Source organism: Sylvia atricapilla, chromosome 5, assembly GCF_009819655.1.
Source record: "Sylvia atricapilla isolate bSylAtr1 chromosome 5, bSylAtr1.pri, whole genome shotgun sequence".
In the NCBI taxonomy this organism is placed as follows: domain Eukaryota; kingdom Metazoa; phylum Chordata; class Aves; order Passeriformes; family Sylviidae; genus Sylvia; species Sylvia atricapilla.
In genome coordinates, this window is record NC_089144.1 from 17,201,517 (window position 1) to 17,221,599 (window position 20,083).

Here is a 20,083-nt window from a genome sequence, read left to right on the forward strand (position 1 = left end):
AGTTCTTCCGTCATGGGATTCATTCAAGCAAGGTGGCTGTATTTCAGGGACTGTCAGCAAGGAGGCACATTGCTTAAACTGCATTCCTCAAAACCTGATCAGATTAAGACATTCCAACCTCAAATTCACATCCCCACAGGAGGCGCATCCCCACTCAAACCAGCACTCAGGGCACCATTAAAATTCTCCTCAATAATGAGCTCCAAGGCAGGAAGGAAAAATCCACTGAGCACTTACAGATCCCCTAAGGAATCCACTTCCCACTAAAGCAGACAATACAACGCTCCTTAAACCATCTCCTGGCTACTCACTTGATGCAGTTTCCAGGGAAATTACAGTTCTGCTGGACAAGGGACAATATTGTCCCTCAATTATTTACAGAGTTCAAATCTAAGGTCAAGATAAAGACTTAGAAACAGTTCAGGAAACCGTCTGGGTGGGGAGAGGGATAAAGTTGCAGTGTTACAAATGTTTCTGTTGTAATAACCCCCCCAAAGAGTATCTGTACAGAGCACTGCAAAGAGAATCACCAGAAACCACTGTTAATGAAACTCTTCCATGCTCTTGACATCTGCCCAGGTTGTCACCACAAATCCCCATCTCCTCCCCAAAGGCCCCTCCCCCAAGAGACAGTGAGGTCTCACCAGCCTCATTTTATTACTTCTAAGCTTTAAGCTCTTGACATTTTCTCTGGGGTCAAACACTCCAGACTGATAATCTCCTGTGTCCAAAGAAGCACTTCAGAGCTAACAGAGTCTCCAGAAGAACCTGGAGTTCTCCAAGATACTCCTCCCAACTGACATCCCCCAGTATCTCTCACTGTGCCACAGGACACTGGGAACATCCAAGGGACACGGGTCACTCCTTCAGAAGAGGACTCCAGCTCCTGCTCCAAGCTGCCAGTCGAGGTGAGGACCCAGACAAACCCGTTCAATGGAACAATGACACATTTCTTCAGGAAGTGGTTCTGCTCAAAACTAACAAAGTTTCAATATTTCACTGTTTATGCAGAATAAAACATCATCGTTCCCATGAGTTTCCTCACCATTCCCAGTCAGGATACATAATGGTAAAGATTTGTGGCTGCTAGAAATACTGTTCATGGTCATGGGAGGTCCTAATTATTTTCTCTGCAATGCCCAGCAGACTGAAAATTTTCTCCAGATGTATAAAAATGGAATTTGAAAGCCTCAAGAGCCATAAGATTACTTCCCTCAAACCCAGAAGGTTTATATTAAAAACGTCATTACCAAAAAAAGAAAAAAAGGCCAAATCAGATGCATTCAAGATCAAAAACTCTTTGCAGTGAGGCTGAGAAATATAAAAACCTTTTTTTTTTTATTCCTGATAAATACCACATGAAAGATTAGCTAATAAAGTCTTTATATTTACAGAAACAACCAAGATTCAGATTCAACTGCTTCCCTCTAATCATCTCCCCACGTCAGTCTCCAATGCAAAGGCAGCCAAAAAAAGCCCCACATACGCTCCTTGCAGGGCTGAGACTCACCTAAAGCTCTGAAATATGGGAAACAGTTCAGTCTGTACAGTTCCCTGAATAACAAACTAAAGTAAAAGCAGTTGTCATGTGCATTGTCCCTTGGCCATTGTCTTGGTCTTAAACTCTTCAAAATCCATCCCTCTGCTGTACATTGGATGTGTTCAGCAAAAAGCACAGATTTCAAAATAAACCTAAATAAATGGGGCTTGGAAAAAGGAAGCTGTTAGAAAAAAAGAAAAAAAAAAAAAAAAAAAAAAAAAAAACAAAACCAAAAACAAACTCCTTTCTGCTTTTTTTGCAAAGCCCACCCCAAGTTCTTGTTGATGTTCAGGCTCAAACTCGGCCTCTTCAGTCCTCTCTGGGTGTTGTAGACCAAAATGTGAGTCCCACCCTGGCCCCTGCAGAGCCTCACAGGGCGTTGTACTCCACACATTTGGATGGGTCTGTTGGGAAGTGCTTCTGGCAAATGGTCATGAGCCTCTTCAGCCCCTAGGAATCAGCAAAACAAGGACAATTCTGTAATAAGGCTGCAGCTGTTGAACAAACTTAATAGCCTAGAGTATTCTTAGCTCAACAAGAAGAATTAAAAAGAAAAGGCTGCTATTTTGAGATTGGGATTTTTATTTTGGTTGTTGTTCTGTTCAAAGTTTGAGGTTCTCTTCAATATTAGAGGAGTTTGTGGCATAATCAAAAAGGCTACTGCTTCAGTCCCACCTGGTAAGATTCACAGTAAAGAATCACAGTAATTCTTTAATCCCTCTTTATCACCAAGAGAGCAAATTATATGATAATTAAAGATATTTAGAAGAAAGCTGATTATTAAAATTAATTCTAAAGAGCAAAAAGCAATTTCAAAACAAGCTGCACAGCCAAGGCAAGAACCAAACATTTCTCAGGAAAACTGGTAGCACACAGGACAACACAAAGGCAAACTGAAGCAATCAAGGAGAAAGGCAGAATTTTAGACTTTTCAGTTCTTTTAAGGCATCAATTGCCAAAACCAGACAGGAACCCTGTGATTATTTTGTTTCAAGTCACGCAGAAAAGTCTAACAAAGAAGAAAGCCAACTGCTGTGGTGGAAGTGTAATTCAGCAGTGACACTGTACTCCAAGATGGCAGAGTCATGTCCCTGTCATGGGACTCTCCTCATGGAAGGCAGCTCCTCACTCAGGGAAAAATTACTCAATGAATCAAAAATGATTCAGCAGGATGATGTTTTGGCCTTTCTAATGCAGGCAAGCATGGTAAGTCTGTCCCAGCACCATAATGATTCCTTGTTTGGGATGTTCTCACTCCAGGGTGCTGAAATCAGGAACGTGTTAAGTTTCATGCAGCTGCTGGGAGCACGAGTAATAAATATCCCATGCTCCAGTTTGAACCAAACTTTCCAAACAAGACCCAATATTTAAAACCAACATGGAGAACATGCACGTTTAAAGCCAACTTCATCGTGGTGCTTCAAGGAGATGAGTAATTTAGAAGCAGAGATATGAAATTCACAGTGGGAAGATGAACTTAAAGATTTTCAAGATGTAGCCCCAAAAGCAGAAAAGGGACAAACTGGGGAATTCATACACATTTTCCACAAGGTGTTATGTTAAGAGAGACCAAGCAACACTCCAGAGTAGAGATCCTTCTACTCCAGGAGTGGCAAATGGACAGAGAAGACTAATTATTGAGCAGCCTGGTCTGGAAGGTTCCCCTGCCAGGGGAGTTGGAACTTGATGGTCTTTTAAGGTTTCTTTCAATCTAAATCATTCTGTGACTCTATGAATTATTCACCATTATGGCCACGCAGATTAACACAGACCACAGCAACATTATTTAGTTTAAAATTATTTCATCAATTAAAAACTTCCAAGCATAACTGGAGCCTGTCTCTGAAGATGCATAATTTACATGCCAATTTTCACTTTACAAAATAACTGGTCAAATTTCATTTGTTGTCTCCACGAGTGTCTGGAGATCCCTGTGACTTCACAATGACACTTTTTCAAGTTATGCTATTAAACACTAGAGCTGAAGAGAAACCAAAGGTTATACTCGCAGCCCAAATACAGAGAGACTCAGAGCAGAAGGGAAAGTTGCATTTTGCATGTCATTTCCTTGCAGACATCTGCAGAAGCTGAAAAGCAACAGGAGTCCTGCTGCTGCAGAAAGAAGACATTTATGTAAACCTCCCCTGCCAGGAGCTCTGAGCTCCATGATGCTTCTCTGGAGGCTTCAGAGTTAACCCAGAAGGATTTTTACATCAATGAAACTGCAACTGGTAAGAGCCAAACACATTTAACAATACAAAGAGAGAAGGCTTTTTTCCCCAGACCTGTCCACCCACTGTATTGAGAGGACAGAGTAGAAAAACAGCACTGCTACTAATTCCACAACCAGAAGTCCACATGGGTATGAAGATGCCCAGGAGGAACTAAACCTGGAATTTTGAGCCCATATTGCTGAACTTATTAATGAATACATTTATCTAGCTGCAGAAATAGTCAGAAGGTCTAAATTTTACAGTATTAAATTCTGTGCATATTTAAAGCATGAGTTAAGCAGTGAGAAGCCTCAGGAGAATCAAGCCTGTATTCACAGCTGCCTGGGTGTTCATGCAGGATCACAGCAGCTCAAAAAAACCCATTAAACTGCTCCTGGCCCAGCAGTGAACAGCCTTCAGGTCCAGGATGAGCTCCTATTAACTGGACGTTACACTTGACCCAAATTAAACCTGTCCATTCCTGAGACCCTTTTTCACCACATCACCTGACACTGATGTTTCCCAAAGACGCCCCTACACGAGCAGACCTGCTGGATTCCCAAAGCTGCCATTACCTGTATGTATTTCCTCTGAGTCTCATCGTTGAGCACGTGGGCCACGTGCTTGGAGAAAATCTTCTCGCGGCCCGTGCGCGCGTGGATGCCGACCATGGTGACGCCGATGGGCCAGGGAGCATTCCCAATGGCCATCTGCAGGTAGGCATCGTTGGCCTGGGGAGGGAAGGGCAGCACTCAGCAACACAGCAACAGCACCACATGAAGCATTTCTGCACTGCCAGGTGCTGTTAAACACCCACTGCAGCCTCTCTGATCTGCTGTCATTGTATGGCATTAACCAATGCACAACGCACCTTCCCACAGGGAGCTCCGAGGGAAGCAAGGACTATGGACTTCCCCTTAGGAAAAAAAACAGCTGGGTAAGGCAGTCTGGTTACCTTGACAAAAACTAAGGTTTACTGGGATTATTTTCAACTCAACCATCTCTGGTTAAATAAGGTTACATTTGTAACCATGCTAAAGGCCAGAGCAATAGCAGCAGTAAAGCAATCAGGAATTTCCCCATCAAGAGCACAGATCCTGTTTTAAAGCTGTAACAGACAACATTCCTAAGAAAAAAACAGGGACAAAATTCGAAGGAAAAATTAATAGAAAGAAAGGGAGAAAGGAAGAGAAGGATAAGAGAAGTTGCTATGTTTGGTTAAAAAAAAAAAAAAAAAAAAAAAAAACAAAAGAAAAACCAAAAAAAAACTGAGAACCAGCAAGTGACAAATACAATTACAGAAAAAACCTGAAGGACATGGGACAGGACATTCCTTCTCTATTAGAGAGCAGCTACAAAATCCACTGATAAAGAGTTCATTTATCACCTCCTATTCAGAAACTGGACAATAAGAAGCAGCAATCATGACCAGTGGGTGCAGACTCTTTCCAGCTAGCACTGAACAAACTGGGAGGTGAATAATGAACAAGGCAGGAGATGGCAGACAGACCTAAAAGCAAATCTGAAGAGGGGACAGAGCTTAGTCATCACCTGCATGAGGCAGAATCTGAACAGTCTTAGTCAAATACCTACTTGCTGACTTAAATATACTTTTGTGATGAATCAGTATGTGAACATGCAATTAAAGACCCTTGCAGGACTGTCACAACAGGGTTAATTAAGGCTGAGTGGACAACTTGAATTCCGGCATTTGTCTACTGTCAACACGTTGATTTCAAAATTAAAATCTTTCAAGCTTTTCAACTAACAACATAGCAAGAATTTGTGGCTAACAGTATTCACTAGGCTGAACAAAGCAAGCAGCAGGCAAAAAGAGACAGAAGACAAGAGTAGGCAAAAAGAGACAAGTCTCTTAGGAAGCAAAATTGAAAAGGATGTGAGTATCTGTAAAAACATTAGCCTAAGGCAAAAAAAAAAAACAAAAACAAAAACAAAACCAGAACAACAAAACATCCAAATGTGTACTCAAGTCATCTAAAATCTCTCTGTGAAGTTTACTTAAAGGCAAGCACCTTCAGGAGAGAGAAGCACTGCTGATTAACCCAGACATACATCACATTCCTGCATGCTCATTACTTTGAGAAGGTATTGGAAAGGGAATTTCCACATAATGATGACAACCAAGAGAAAAAAAAATGCTACAAAATAAAACCCCACTATGATACATCCCACATGTTCAGTTCTGCTTCCAAACGATTTGGATTAAATTTGCCTTAGGCCATATAAAGCGTTTTTTCAGCACCAAAAACAGGTTTGCTTGCTCACTTGACAAATTATGCCAAATCTTCACAAGAACAGTAAGAAACAGCAGAAATTTAAAGGCAAAAGACAGATCAGTTTCCTCTTCATAGACAAGCTGCTTCAGCAAATGCTATTGGTATTTGAGTTTCACTTCTGAAGGCAGCTACAAATAAAACCTAACACTGTCTTTGGTCTTGTGTCCCAAAGTACTTCTGCCTCCTCCAGTGAGCAGACTTCATCCAAAAAAACCTTCTCATGAACTTACCTCAACCTTACCAGGCCACTTAATGTGAGTGTAGACAAACAAAGGGACAGTGCCTCATATTCAATAACTCAGTTTGCCTCAATTAATTCCTAACTAATAAATCATAAACACCTTATTACTATTCAATACCTTCATTTAACCTTAGAACATCAGGTTTCCCCCAGAGAAATGCTCTGCAACTTAATACACCCATCTCTGAGAGAAATTTTCTTCATGCTCACAAAGCTGTGCAGTTCCATGAACCTCAAAAGATCTTCTGTCAGGCTGTGGATCAAACACTACTTGGAGCCTAACATTTCACAGCCATTTTTCATTTTGTTGGGATAGATATTGTATTTCCAGCTATGCATCTTTAAAAATGAAAAAAAAAAAAAAGGGGGAATGCTGAAGCAATAAACTCTTTTTTTTTTTTTTTTTTTAACAGCCAGCGTGAACATGATGGAAGAGTACAAACAAACATACCTTCACATATTCTCTCTGCAACATAAATTTAATAATATCAGTTATTGATTCTTTGATGTCTGCAGGAAGTGTCTACAGGAGAGAGGGGAAAGAAAAAAAAAAAGATATATTTACTTCAGAACAGCAGCTCAGGAAAATCATCTTACTCAGCATTTATACAAAGTTTAGCAACTACCCTTGCTTGAGGAGTTATACAAAGGAAAACACATTTGTTATTCAGATGAAGGATCTGAAGAGGAGAGGTTAAGTGGTTACACCTGGTAGCTGATGGCAAAGTGCAAAATGCAACCCCAATTTTCTGTCATGTCTGCAGCCCAGGGAGCAGGTGCTGCTTTAAACAACAGCTGGAAAAGCAGTGGGTGGGCAGATTTCACTGATTGAGATAAAGTCAGAACTGGGTGTCAGGAGCTCTAGATACAGAAGCTGTGACCAACTCACTTATCCCCTGTCCCTCCGTGAGGCTAACACTGCCCTAGAAAGGGCACCAACGCCAGGTACTTGGGAAGCAAAGGCTGAAGAGGATAACGAATCATTTGAAGGTGATTTACCCTTTTGCGGAGCTTCCTGAAGAGCGGCCGCAGGTAGGACTCGGTCTGTTTCTGAGTGGCGCTGTTCAGCTTCCCCTGCACGCCCCGTTTCACATAATCCTCTCGGGCATTCAACTCCTTGGCCCAAACTCCCAGGAGGAACTGCAGGGAGCAAACACATCTGTGTCATGGTGCCATCTAGTGACTTCCCCGGCACATCAGACAGAACAGAGGGCTAAGTGACCAAGGCAAAGTGAGTTTTTTGGAGAAATCTGAGCTAAGAAGGTAAAACTTTTTTCAAGGATAGGCAAGGAGGGCCAGGAACAACCCTCTTATCTCCAATGTACACACACTAATTAAAGCTTCAACTCTTGCTGGGAATTTGATCACCACAACAGTTACAGAGGCACCCTCTGACTCAGCTGAGAAGCAACACAGGTTTCTTGCCAGCAAACAAGGAAACAATTTCCTGCCATCCACTTGAACCTGTGGACTTCCTTTAAAACTCTCTAATTTCACTAACGGTATTAGGTGACATTCCAATTCAGCTTGCACTGTTCCAAGGAAACTCCTCTGAAGGTTTTGATGCCACAGTACTACACAGAGGCAACTACAGACAACTACCTCAAATATCACATGAAAATCAAAACCATATTTATTTTGTCTGGAAAAGCAGGACCAGATTTTGAAGAACAGTGCTCACCCAAGAGCTCTTTCCCAGATCTGGCACAAGTCACTGCTGTGACTAACAAAGGCTGTGGAGTGCCAAGCATTTCAAAAAACCCACATCTTACACATAACATGTGAGATTTTCCTCTCAAGCAGCTGAAAAACACCCTTCTATTCTTGAAATGCATCTGCATGGCAGTAGTAATGTGACACAACTACAGAATAATTTGAGTCTGTTACCTTCAAGAACTTCGTTATGATGTCCATATCATAGTGATCATCACCTCGTCCTAAGGATTCTCCCAAAGCCTGGAACAGGGGAGAAAAAAAAGGCCATTATTTATGCTTTGTCTAGTCTGCCAGCACCACCACAGAGCATGGTTCACTGCACCATGAACTGCAATAAATTCCACAAGAAAGCCCAAACACTGGTCATTAAATAGCTATAAATGCTACTGAAATTCATTAATCTATTAAAAACATTTAGATCACAATGCCAATATGATTATTTCTGGAATGTCAATGGAACAGTAATTCTTCAATCATTAACTACTAAATTATTAGTATAATTAGCAGCTGTCTGACAGCACTGTATTAAGGGGAACTGTGGGTGCACTGCGTTTTTTGAGATCCCCAAAGCCATCAACTAACCTAATTATTTTGTTATGCTATTTCAATTCTCTGATGTGCTTTTTACCATTTAACTGCAACTGTGAATCTGAGGGAACAAAAAAGACCCCAAAACCAAGCAACAAGCCACTAAAAAAGCCCAGCTGTATGCTCCAATACTCCGCCATCCTGCCAAAACCTCAAAACTGTAAATACTCACAGTAAGTTTTATAAACATTTTCCAGTAGGTATAGTTGGATTTATAATCTATTTCCATTGCCCTCACAATTCCAAAGTGAGCTTTATTTTAAAAAAATCTCCTAGATTTGGAGTCAAATTCAATGTAAGCCTTTATGCTTAAGGCAATGCAGCTGAAGTAATATAAAATTAAGATGTGGTGTTTTCAAACTTTTCATAAAAAGATTGTTTGCGTGGCTCAAAGCAAGCCTGCCCTACTACCACAAAAAGGGGTTATTTTGAGAGCTAACAGATCAATAAAATGCAGCTCCAATACAACTGCTGCTATCAACTCTGGTACTGCAGTTATTTTAAACCAGAACTCCTGGCACCATAACAAAAATCCCAGACTATTTCTTAATGATAACGTATTCACTTCAGCTTTCAGTTATAAATCGTATTATTGCTTAAACACTCTTTTGGAAGGACGTTATGAAGATTAACTCCTGCAAAGAGTTTTGAAGATTAAGGGTAAAAGTCTTCAGCTCAAGTTAATGTGCTTTTCAAAACATTATCCTGAAATACCAGGTGCTGAATGCATTTCCTAACACTCACTCTCCACTCACTCACACAAACACCACAGGATTCTTTCAGAACAGAGCAGCCATTTGCACTCAAGTTTCTGGGACACATTATCTCTGCACTTCTTATATTTCCTGTGGTCTGCCCACTTCTGATGCCTTTTTTTTTTTTGTCCTAGATGTTTTCATATCAAACATTCTTTCCGTGTGTCTGTTTTTCAGAGTCCTTCTTCCTTGTAAAGGGAAAATTAATTGCTACTGAACTTATTACCCTCTCAAATATTCATTGGAATGGCTTTGGCATTTATGACCAGGTAACGTATTGCAATTAAATTCCCTGCTTCTGAAATCCCTGGAGAATGAATCTTTACTGCATCACTGTCTTTGCAGGGAATACCTGTCCCCTTTGTTGTAAACAAAGACCACTTGAGTTTTCACTTGCCTTTTGTAGGCACCTACAATGCAACTCCAGGCTTGGAAACCTAAATTTTCTCCTTAAGAATACTGCAAAATGCCTAAGTCAGCTGTTGAAAAGAAGACAACTTTGTCTAAACCATCCTGAAGCTTTCTCTCAGCACCATACTACATCTAACATCCCTTGGTTCTGATCTACCCCATACTTCTAGTTCTTCAATAGTAGTATTCTCCTCATGGACTTTCAGGTCATTCTGGGAGTCATCATCTCCTGCTTCCTGGCCGCCTACAATTTCATTCAGATACTGCTGATCAATCTTATCCAAAGCAGCTTTCAGGTCGTTTCTCAGGCCCTAGAAAATAGAAGAAAAAAAGAATTAAAAAAAAAAAGAAAAAGAAGGCTGATTTATAAAAAAGCCCTGAAGTAAATAAAAGCAGTTCAGTACTTGTCACTGTGAGCATCCAACTTCTGTTACTTCTGTTTAAGGTGCAAATTCTGTAAAAACACACATAAGGGTTTAGCATTGTTGTTTCAATTTAACATTGTTGTTTAATTTGAACTCTAAGAACAGTTTCTGCTTCAGCACTTTAAAAAGCAGGTGCATGAACTTCTGAAGTTCTCATACCTATGAAAAATACTTTTTACAGTATTTTCACCCCCCCAGAAAAGCCTGGAGGATGGAATCAGCCTCTAGGACTTCCTTCAAGTCCTTTTCTCCAAGCAATGCATTGAACCACCCCAAAACAAATGAAAACCAGACCATAACGATTTTCAGCTCTAGAAGTCTTCACATCTGCCCTGAAAAAAGCTGTAAGTCAGTCTCACTCCTTCAGTGCCAGACATAAAACAATAATGTTGTTTCCCTTTATTACAAATTATTTAAACATAGCTGAATGTTTTATACAGATTCACTGTTTGAAACCCTCAACTTTAGAAGATGTGACTAAAAAAACCAGAATCAGTTTAAAACCATATATATAAAATTAAAGGCTCTTTCAAATAGAACACAAAACTCTCCTTAACCACAGTTGAAGGATTTGCCTTCTTGTCTCGAGACTTAAAATATAAAGCTCTATAAAGGAGTATGACATTTCTTACCCTCAGATAAATTCAGCCACTCCACAGGGAATGGATATGCACAGTTACTTCCCCTCTTCCATCATCATACTTGCCTGTCTGGAGCATTTCCATTAATCATTTAGTTCCTCTAAAAATGTCTGAACCACAAGGCTGATTGACTAAGCAATATGCAGAATTCCCCTAGACAGCAGGAGTGACTGAAGTATGCAACAAAAATCCAGCACAACCCTATTTATGGGCTCTCTATTTCCTAATCCTGCTCCTGTGATCAATGTTGCTGGAGGGGAAGCTTTCATTAGCAAAGCTTCTATTTCTAGATCTGTTTATCTTTATTTTAAAGACTTGGAGAGGAAAAGGCTTCCCATTTATGGGCAGCCCCGGGAAAGACATTTAAAACAATTCAGTTTGCCACAAATTAGGGAAGAAAACGACAATTGTCACTCTGTTAGTAAGGCTGTAAGTTTGGTTAACAGTGAATGCAGAACAAACCCCAACTGTATCTCCTCACTTATCTGATCATTTCTTAAGATGAAAGGAATAAATTAATTATCTCTTCAAGTCAGTTTTTTAGTTAATAGCTACTTTAAAGGGAAGGGGGAAAAATGATATTTCTATAACAAGTCATAGCTCTGGAATCCAGGGATTATAAAAAACATTTATATCCCAGAGAGACAGCATGCAGCCCTGCTCTTACTTACCTATGCCTTCTCAGGGGTGCACATAATCACAAACACAGGTTTATTTTAACAATAAATGACTGTTCTCTGCTCATTAAAAAGCAAGGGCAGAACTAGCTGAGGTATCAGTGCCACTTCAAGGCCCCTTTTCCAACTGACAAGCGCCTGGCAGGTTTCTAGGGCTGAGCATTCTAACATAATTGTAACTGCACAAAACTTGGATATTTAACATAGTTTCTCAGCAAGAAAAATTAGACAAGAGTAGGCATTCTCTTTGCTGTCTATTACCCCCTGCTCCTGAAAATTAACAGTCACTGAAATTGATTTTCGGTAACTTTGCTGGGGTTACTTATTGATAACCCCACGGCAAATAAGTAACCAAGAGCCAGTCTTACCTTGTTTACTTCAGGTGCAAGAATTTCTATCTTCCTCAGACGTTGAAATGCATCATAATCTGTTTCTCCAAACAGCCTGATGGGCTCACCCCTCTCTCGTAACCTCCTGATAACCTGAAATAATCAAAGCATTTCCTGATGCATAAAGGAAGCAAAATAAAATCCAGAATGACAGATTTATTTACTTTGCTTAGAATAACAAGCTGAGCTGGCCTGAAGAGGAAATAGCAATATTTTAAGCAGTAGAAAAATGTTCCAGACACTTTACAATCTAAATATAAAATTCCCACGGTATTTCAGTGAAAGGTCATTCCAAATATTACCCATCCAAATTTTGCATAAAATCCCAGGCTGTTTGATACAGCTGAACTTCCTCCTGCTCTGACTTGTTCAAACAAATACACAAAAATCATCCCTCTGGCAGAGCTTAAAAACCATTTCCAGAATCACAATGGAACTTGACATAATCTCACTCGCCTATTTGTCTTGGCAATAAAAATACTAACTGGGCTGCAGGTTGTCCCAGCACAGTTACGAGATGATCTGCTGAAAACTCCCATCTTTAAGCATTTGGGAAATATGAAATCCAAAATCTAATGGGATAATTACTTTAAAAGTGGATACAACAGAAGTGAAAAAGCTTCCCACAATTTGATTCAAACCTCAAACCAAACATAAAACCAACAGTCCCCATTACAAGTCCTGTAAAAACCTGAATATCCTGACAAATTAAGGGGAGGTGTGACATGCTTGGATGACCTCAGCTGTGAATTTCACTATTTCCACGATTAAACTGTATTTTGTGCTTCTGAACTTCCTGCTTCTGCTTTGGGGTGTGGATCTGTTTGTCAGCTTAAATCCACATAGGCATTTTTATCCTTGGAAAAGGCAAAGAACATCCCAGCTGCTCTGGCTTTAGGACTGTTTCTTCTAGAGGCTAAGGTGAACATCCAAAACTTAGTTTTTAAATTTGTGTTCGGACCGATGAGTTACAAAGAAAAGAAGCTCAGGAAAAAAAAAAAAACAACCTTGGAAAAAGTCAGTATGCCATTTTCAGTACTATCCAAGGATAATGCTGATATTCAGGGAACCACTCTGAAAGAGCTGTAAAATGTTATACAACATCTCTGTAGATCCCTGTATCAGAGAGATTCTACTCATCTGTACCTCCTTATGCATTCAGTAGGACAGCAGAGCCCTGATAAGCAAAGATGATCATTAATTCCTGATTGCAAAAATGAAAGCTTATTATTTAATAAAAACGCCAATAAAAGTACAGCTCACTGGATGAAACAGGATGAATAAGAAATTCCAGATGCATATGCTGTAAACTCAGGGAGTTGGTTCATGGTGATTGATTTTACCTCCTGTCTGGAAAGAGTCATTGGTAACTTTTCCTCTGCCAGTTCGAGTTCCAGCACTGGATTTGATGTAGCCAGTGGTTTCTCTTCCTCTTCCTGCTGCTGTACCTACATTCAACAGACATAGTTACTCATGTGCAATGGAAATAAACCCACATACTGATGAGAAATGATGGCAAGATACAGAACTCTGGAACACAGACTTTGAAATGACACTATAAACCTTTAGTTTCATAGTTTTATGGTCCATAATTGCATCTTACAGAACAATATAAGTTCTTGAAAGTATGAGTAATTAACTAACACTTCTGCAGGTTGCAGGAAGCAATCTCTCCAGCAAACAGAAAGGACAACTGCTGAAGTTTGGCTGTCAGTTTAGCAGGCATATGCCAGCACTGGTGCCAAAAATAGCAAAACCACCCTGTGCCTGTTGATTCCTGCCCCTGTTCCATCCTTCCTACCCATGCAAGACCATTTGCATCACTGTGTGATGAACCAGAAGGGGGAAATGATTCAAACAGAAAATACTCCAACAAACACAAATACTGGTACTGTTGCCAGCCTGCTTCAGTTCCTCATCCAGCTCCCCAGGACCTGTACTTGCACAGACAGAAGGATAGGAAGGAAAACCCCAGAGCAGGGTGAGAGTGGAGCTGCTTCTTCCAGGGTCAGTGTCAGCTACAGTGTTTATTACCTGCAGTTTCAGGGAGCTGAGCACAGTTAGCAGTGATCCCAGTTTCTGCTAGGTTTTGAGAGGCAATGCACCTCTCTAACCTTGTTTTAAGTAATGCACCTCTCTAACAACCTTGCCAGTCTCTCGCAGGTGAAAAAAAAAAACCCCAAACAAAAAAAGATATCAGTCCTCATAAGAACAGAAGATCATTAACAACTCCTCTTAGTCTAAAAGAAGGTCCCTTAATCAAAGAGAACATTCCTTCTTCATTATTCAGTATTTTAATAATGCAAAACAACTCTTTGATCAAAGGAACTTTGAGACAGCAGCCATGTAACTACAGCTCCCTGTATAAGCTCAAATTCAACACTTCTGACAGCAGGAGCAGACTAGTGGTGGTAATATTCCTATAATAAGGAAACATCTTCAGTGCTCACTCATATCTTGTTTTTTCTTAATTTATTTCCTTTCTGTACCTGCTAAAAGAGAAAGCAATCCAATTATTGCTAGAGCAGCCTGCAGAATTCCCTGGACATGGGCAGGTTGTATTTGGGTTGATCAATTTGAGGAAGGGACTGGGCAGAATTTTTTTTTTTTTTTAAGTGCTTTCTTCAAGCAAGTGAAATCATTCCAACTTCTTAAATCTAAGCATAGTAAAAAGGTACATGAATTTAAAATTAAATCAGTCTGTGTTCCATGTCTCATTGACAGAGTAAAAAACAAACGCAGAAATCTGGGAGGCTCTAAAAAGATACTAAATTTAACAAAGTAACTTATTTTAAAACCATTTTCAGAGTTGCATTTCACACCAAAACTGGTGCTGCAGCAGCACAGGTAACACCAGCACTTTATCCACATCAGGGTCTGAAGAATTCAAGCTAATGCTCCAAAGGCATCAGGCAGCCATTTGCACTTGGAGGAGCAGCTGGACTCACAGAGCTTTCCCGTGACTTTATGCTGCACATTCCGAGAATCATTTTGGCATCGACGTTCAAATGTGCACAAACAGATCAAGGTTTCAGAATAAGTCACTAGCTGGGTAAAGGTCACTTGGAAACAAAGCTCCTATTTGTGCCCTCTAACAGCAAACAAGATTATGAAACTGTCTTCCCCAGGGAATGCATCCCCCCTCCCAGACACCCCATCAGGCAGGCAGGCAGGCACACACACTTGTAAAAGACAACAACATTCTTTCCATTTCAGTAAACTCTTGCCCTGACACCATTACAAGGCAGATAAAGCCTTCCAGATCACCCATTTGTTGCAAAAAGCACCCGAGGTTACCAATTGTTTCTAATATTTTGCCAGCAAGAACATAAATGCTGTTGCTGCACAGCTTCAGTGCTGGGTGGTTGATGGCCAAAACCCAAATATAAATTTAGGAGAGCTGGCAGATCTTTTTGATGCACACCCACACTGTACTGATTTCTTTTGGACATTTTGACAATGAAGATTGGATAAAATTATCCAAATGTATCCATTTTTCTCAATAAGGGTAGGAAGGTGGCTGTATCAGATCCAGTGTTCATGCCTAACAGCACAGTTTAATAGGGAAGGAAGACAAGCTTTGATCCCGAGCCACTTCATGCTTTCCACAAATAAAAACAAACAAACAAAAAGAAATAAAAGCCAAACCATAACACAAACTTAAGTAGCTGTATGTCATGCATCTTTTCCTGCATTGAAAATGCTTTTGGAAAGTCATACCTCTCCAGGTGGCTTCTCATTTACAGGCTAATGTACAACATTAACAGATTGAACAAAGAACAACAATTATCATTAACAACATTGATATTGTTGATGAAAAAATGCAGACTTCAAAATAAACACACCAAGTCCTGGAAGAACAATTTCCATACCTTGTAGCCACATCTCTGGTAGTAGGCCTCCTCTTCCTTTTTAGCTAATTCACTGCGTTTGAAATACTTCTTACTTCCCTAAAAGAAAGGAGAGCTGTTACCAGTTCATAGTTTTGCATGGTTTACCAAAAAATGGCTCAAACTTTCTTACTTGGCTTGGTGAATTCAGCTACTTCCTTTCCCAGAGATGCCTACATTGCCACAGAAAGGGAACTAGTTGGAAGCACCTCTGAAATCAGCAATATAGAGTTACTTTGCAGGATATAGGTATAAGCAGAATTAAAAGTACAGCGTGCTTGCCAGCACTTCAGAAAACCCAAGTTTTTTGTCATGTAAGGCCTTGGTGGTCTTTGGTGTAAAATTTCACTTCAGACGTGCACAATCAGGCCCAGCTTGTTTAGATAAACCATACTAAAAATATTATTTGACATTAAATCAAGGAGGTGGCAGAGATCACCTTTATAGACAGTATTTTATCAGCTTGCTTGGAGCAGCTTTGTAGAAATGTGCCTGAAAAGACATTCCAGACACACAACAGCTGGAAAATGTGGTCACCTCCAAGCATTTTCCTGGATTAGTACAAACTACAACTTCTTCCTTCGTGTTTTACCTGACGTACAACAGCCTCAGACTGCAGCTCCCTAATTCAGCCTCTGATGCCAAAACTCAAAATTAGACACCCCTGAAAGGGGCTCTGCTGTACTGTGGGGTTTTTAGGCACACACACCACTCAGACCTTACCCGGATATGGGGATTTTAGACAAACACTGCATCACTCAGACCCTACCTGGATATGGGTTTTTAGGCACTGACACCACTCAGACCCTACCCGGATACGGGTTTTTAGGTAAACACACATCACTCAGACCCAGCCCGGGTGAGGGGGTTTTAGGCACACACACACCATACCGTGCGCGGGTATGGACAGAACGCGGCTGTGGGGAGGAAAGAAACCACACTCTGTTCACCAAAGTTCGCACTGACTTTTCTCATCTCTCGGTGCCCGAAATAAACTAAGCCAGCCTCAAAAGCCCACGGAACACAGCGAGGCTGAGGCCAGGCTGCATCCGCGCCCCAAAACTCCTCCTGGCTCCTGCCCGATCCCATCCAGGCTCATCCCGGGTTTGGGAGACCCGGCCCTAGGCCGCTCCGGGCCCCTCCCGCCTCACCCCCGCCGCCCTCCCCCGGGCCCACACGCCGGGCGGCTCCTCGTGTCCATGCCGGCCGTCCTCACCCCCAAGAGCTCCTTCTCCTCCAGCTGCTGGCGCTTCCTGCTGATCTCCCGCTTGAGGATGTCCATGGCGGCCTCGGGAAGTGCCGCAGGAAAACAACACCGTCACTTCCGGGGGGGCCGCGCCGCCGCGCGGCGCCCCCTGGCGGCTGGGAGGAGCGGCGGGGAGGGAGGCGTGTCAGTCCCTTCTCCGAGTGACAAGTGACAGCGCGAGAGGAGATGGCCTCGAGTTGTGCCGGGCGACGTTTAGACTGGGTGTTAGGAAAAGGTTCTTCAGTATCCACGTAATAGCATACTGCTGTTGGAAGCAGATTATTTAAAGTGATACACAGACGGTATAATCACGGTAATTATGAGACAGAGACAAAATATAGATGCTTTCTATCAAGGGATGTTGCAAAAGAGGTGGAATATGATTTTTACAGGGATCTTTTCTGCTTTAGTACAGCTGGTTTTACAAAGGGGTGTTTGACAGGTTCTTTAAAGAGAGTCTGCATGCACTTTATTCAGTTGTCTTCTCTTTTTAGCTTGAAAATTCTTTGGGGAAAAGTCTCTCTGAGTCTGTGTTTGTACAGTGCCTCATGCGATGGGCCTTGGTTGCAGATGACAGCTAGTATCAGATAAATCGTGGCCTCGGGAATTAGGAAAAATTTCTTTCCCAAAAGTGTTGTCAAGCACTGGGACATGTCCAGGGAAGTGGTGGAGTCCTCATCCTCGGAGGTATTTAAAAGATGAGTAGATGTGGGACATGGGGACGTGGTTATTGGTGGACTTGGCAGGGTTAATGATTGAATTTGATGATTTCAGAGATCTCGATAGATGATTCAATGAGGCTGGTTACTGGCCAGACACACAGGGTGCAAACGCCATGTAGGAAGGTGGGATGCCTATGAAATCTGGTGTCTGCGTCCTTCAGGCCTTGAGAACGGAAGGAGCTGGTAGGGACTGTGTGCACATGCCAGACCTAAATGATTTTGTCGTCAGCCACTCAGTATTTGTGACACAGGTAGTAACATCAAGAAGTCTCTCGTTTTCCTTATTTACCTGATTTTCTCCAGCTATTTCCATCCTGTGGCTTGTAAAGTCCAAAGGGTCCAGAAAATGCTTTGAAGAATGAGTAAGAACTCCTCTCAGATTTTTTTTTACCTTTAGGTCCTCACAGATTTTTTCCTTGTCTTTCCCCATTGTAAGCTCCATTGCTTCAGTAGGTGTTTTGGAGAACTGTAACCACAACTGGCTTTTCACCCACTAAAGGTAACCTGAGCTGCATGCCATGATTCTTCCTTGTAGAAAATGGCACAGTGGTTTACCAGGGTTGTTCAATCCCAGGCTGGAGGGTTCTGGATTTAGAAGTCGTGCTCGGCTTTGCCTCAGGCTTGAATGCAATCACTTTGCAATGAGGAAACAGGAACAGTCCTCCTACTCTTTTCATAGTTCTATAAAAGGAAATTATATCACATCTGATGGTTGTAGAATCCAAGAATGTCTCTACATGAGTCCTGGGGGAATGTGCCCACATTTGGGTAAGGGCATAAGTCATGAAGCTGTAGGAATACTCTGTAGTGGACTTTATGGTAAACTAATCCAGATGGTTATGTCAGAGTGCCAGCTGCCCCCTCAATTTACTCTGGAGTACACACAGCCTTACACCTTGCTTCATTTCCTGCTCCAGTCTGACACTGGCCTGGTTTTGGCAGGGATACAGGTAATTTTCTTCCTAGTAACTAGTGCAGTTCTGTGGTTTGGATCAAGTATGAGAATAACCGATAACACACTGATGTCTTAGTTGTTGCTAACCAGAGTTTATACTAAGTCAAGAACTTTTCAGCTTCTCATATCCTGCCAGCAATGAGACTGGGGGACACAAGGCGGCCAGGACAGCTAAGCAGAAGGATATTCCATACTGTATGGCATCACACTCAGTATATAAACTGGGGGGGAAGTTGGTTGAGGGGGCTGCTGCTTAGGAACTGGCCAGGCATAGCTCAGCAGCTGGTGAGCAATAGCACTGTGCATCACTTGTTTTGTATATTATGTTCTGGTTCTTGTTATTGGTTTTGTTTTTGTTTTTGTTTTTCTTCCTTTGCTGTCCCATTGAACAGTCTTTCAATCTAGAAGTCTTCTCACTTTCACCCTTCCAGTTCTCTCCCACATCCCTCTGTGGCTGGGGGAGAGTGAGAGAGAGCCTGTGCACCATCTGGGATTAAACCATGACAGACATTGTATCTCAATTAAAGACAGTACAAAAGAAAGGAGGAAAACCAACTCACACACAGTATTTGTGAGAAAGATGCAGTTACTGTCAGGGGACTCTTAGACTAAAGATCCCCAGTTGGTTTATGTTTTTTGTTGGTTTGTTTGTTTGTTTTTCAATAAATAAGGTGTCAGAGAGGGGTAAAACGGACAAGGAAGCAGCTGATTAGTTTATGTTGGTGAAAAAAATTTGGCAAGGTTGGAAAGTAATGCTGTGCCTCCAAAAGTTGCCTAAAAGTTCACTACTGATGATTCAACTTTGCACAATTGCTCTTTTTCCAGTACTTGTGATTCTGTGCTCTCTTGCCTCCAAATCAAAGCATCCTGTAATATAAATCCCCTCTGTGATCAAGACATTGTCTTGTCCTGTGGACAAGAAGTGGCAATCTACAGAGTAGTACATCTCCCAAAAGAGTTGCTGTATGCATGCAAATATGTAGTTATGTTGGTTCTGTTTTTCTGAGGGCATTTACCAATATCTCTCCAAAGAAGGAATGAGAAAAAAAATTTGGTGTCATCCATCCATTCGAGATTTCTCTTTTTGAACCTTCTAATGTATAAGAAGAGGCAGTATCTTTTTTCTTTCACTGACACCTCATGAAGAGATCCACTCTTGCTTCCTGTCTGATCTCCTAATGGCAAATCTGTTTGACTCCCCTTTGCCTTGAGGTCAGGGCAGCATTTTCTGAGCGACAGGGACTGTTGAGATGGTTGGGTCAGGTCTCGACTGGACACAGTTCAAAGCTCCTCTGTTCCTCAGAACATCTCCCTGAGGCAATATCTATGCTGGCAATTCGTTATGGTCCCTGCTGGCTTCATTATGGATCTCTCATC

The 20,083-nt window shown here is 41.5% G+C and overlaps 1 protein-coding gene across 4 annotated transcripts; it reads right to left on the reverse strand.

Moving 5' to 3' along the window:
• Positions 1-1,312: 1,312 nt before the first annotated feature.
• Positions 1,313-17,115, reverse strand: PRPF18 (pre-mRNA processing factor 18). Of its 4 annotated transcripts, none has more exons than XM_066318792.1 (11): positions 17,000-17,115; positions 15,766-15,843; positions 15,614-15,640; positions 13,237-13,341; positions 11,873-11,986; positions 9,926-10,072; positions 8,179-8,247; positions 7,291-7,431; positions 6,743-6,814; positions 4,329-4,484; positions 1,313-1,990 (listed from the first exon to the last, which is right to left on the reverse strand). In XM_066318792.1, exons 1-11 carry the CDS (start codon positions 17,063-17,065, stop codon positions 1,910-1,912), a joined length of 1,056 nt encoding a protein of 351 aa, XP_066174889.1. In that variant the 5' UTR covers positions 17,066-17,115; the 3' UTR covers positions 1,313-1,909. The 4 variants fall into 4 exon arrangements, with proteins under 4 accessions (XP_066174889.1, XP_066174892.1, XP_066174890.1 ...); XM_066318795.1 differs by lacking the exon at positions 17,000-17,115 and adding an exon at positions 15,917-16,172; XM_066318793.1 differs by lacking the exon at positions 15,614-15,640.
• Positions 17,116-20,083: the final 2,968 nt, after the last annotated feature.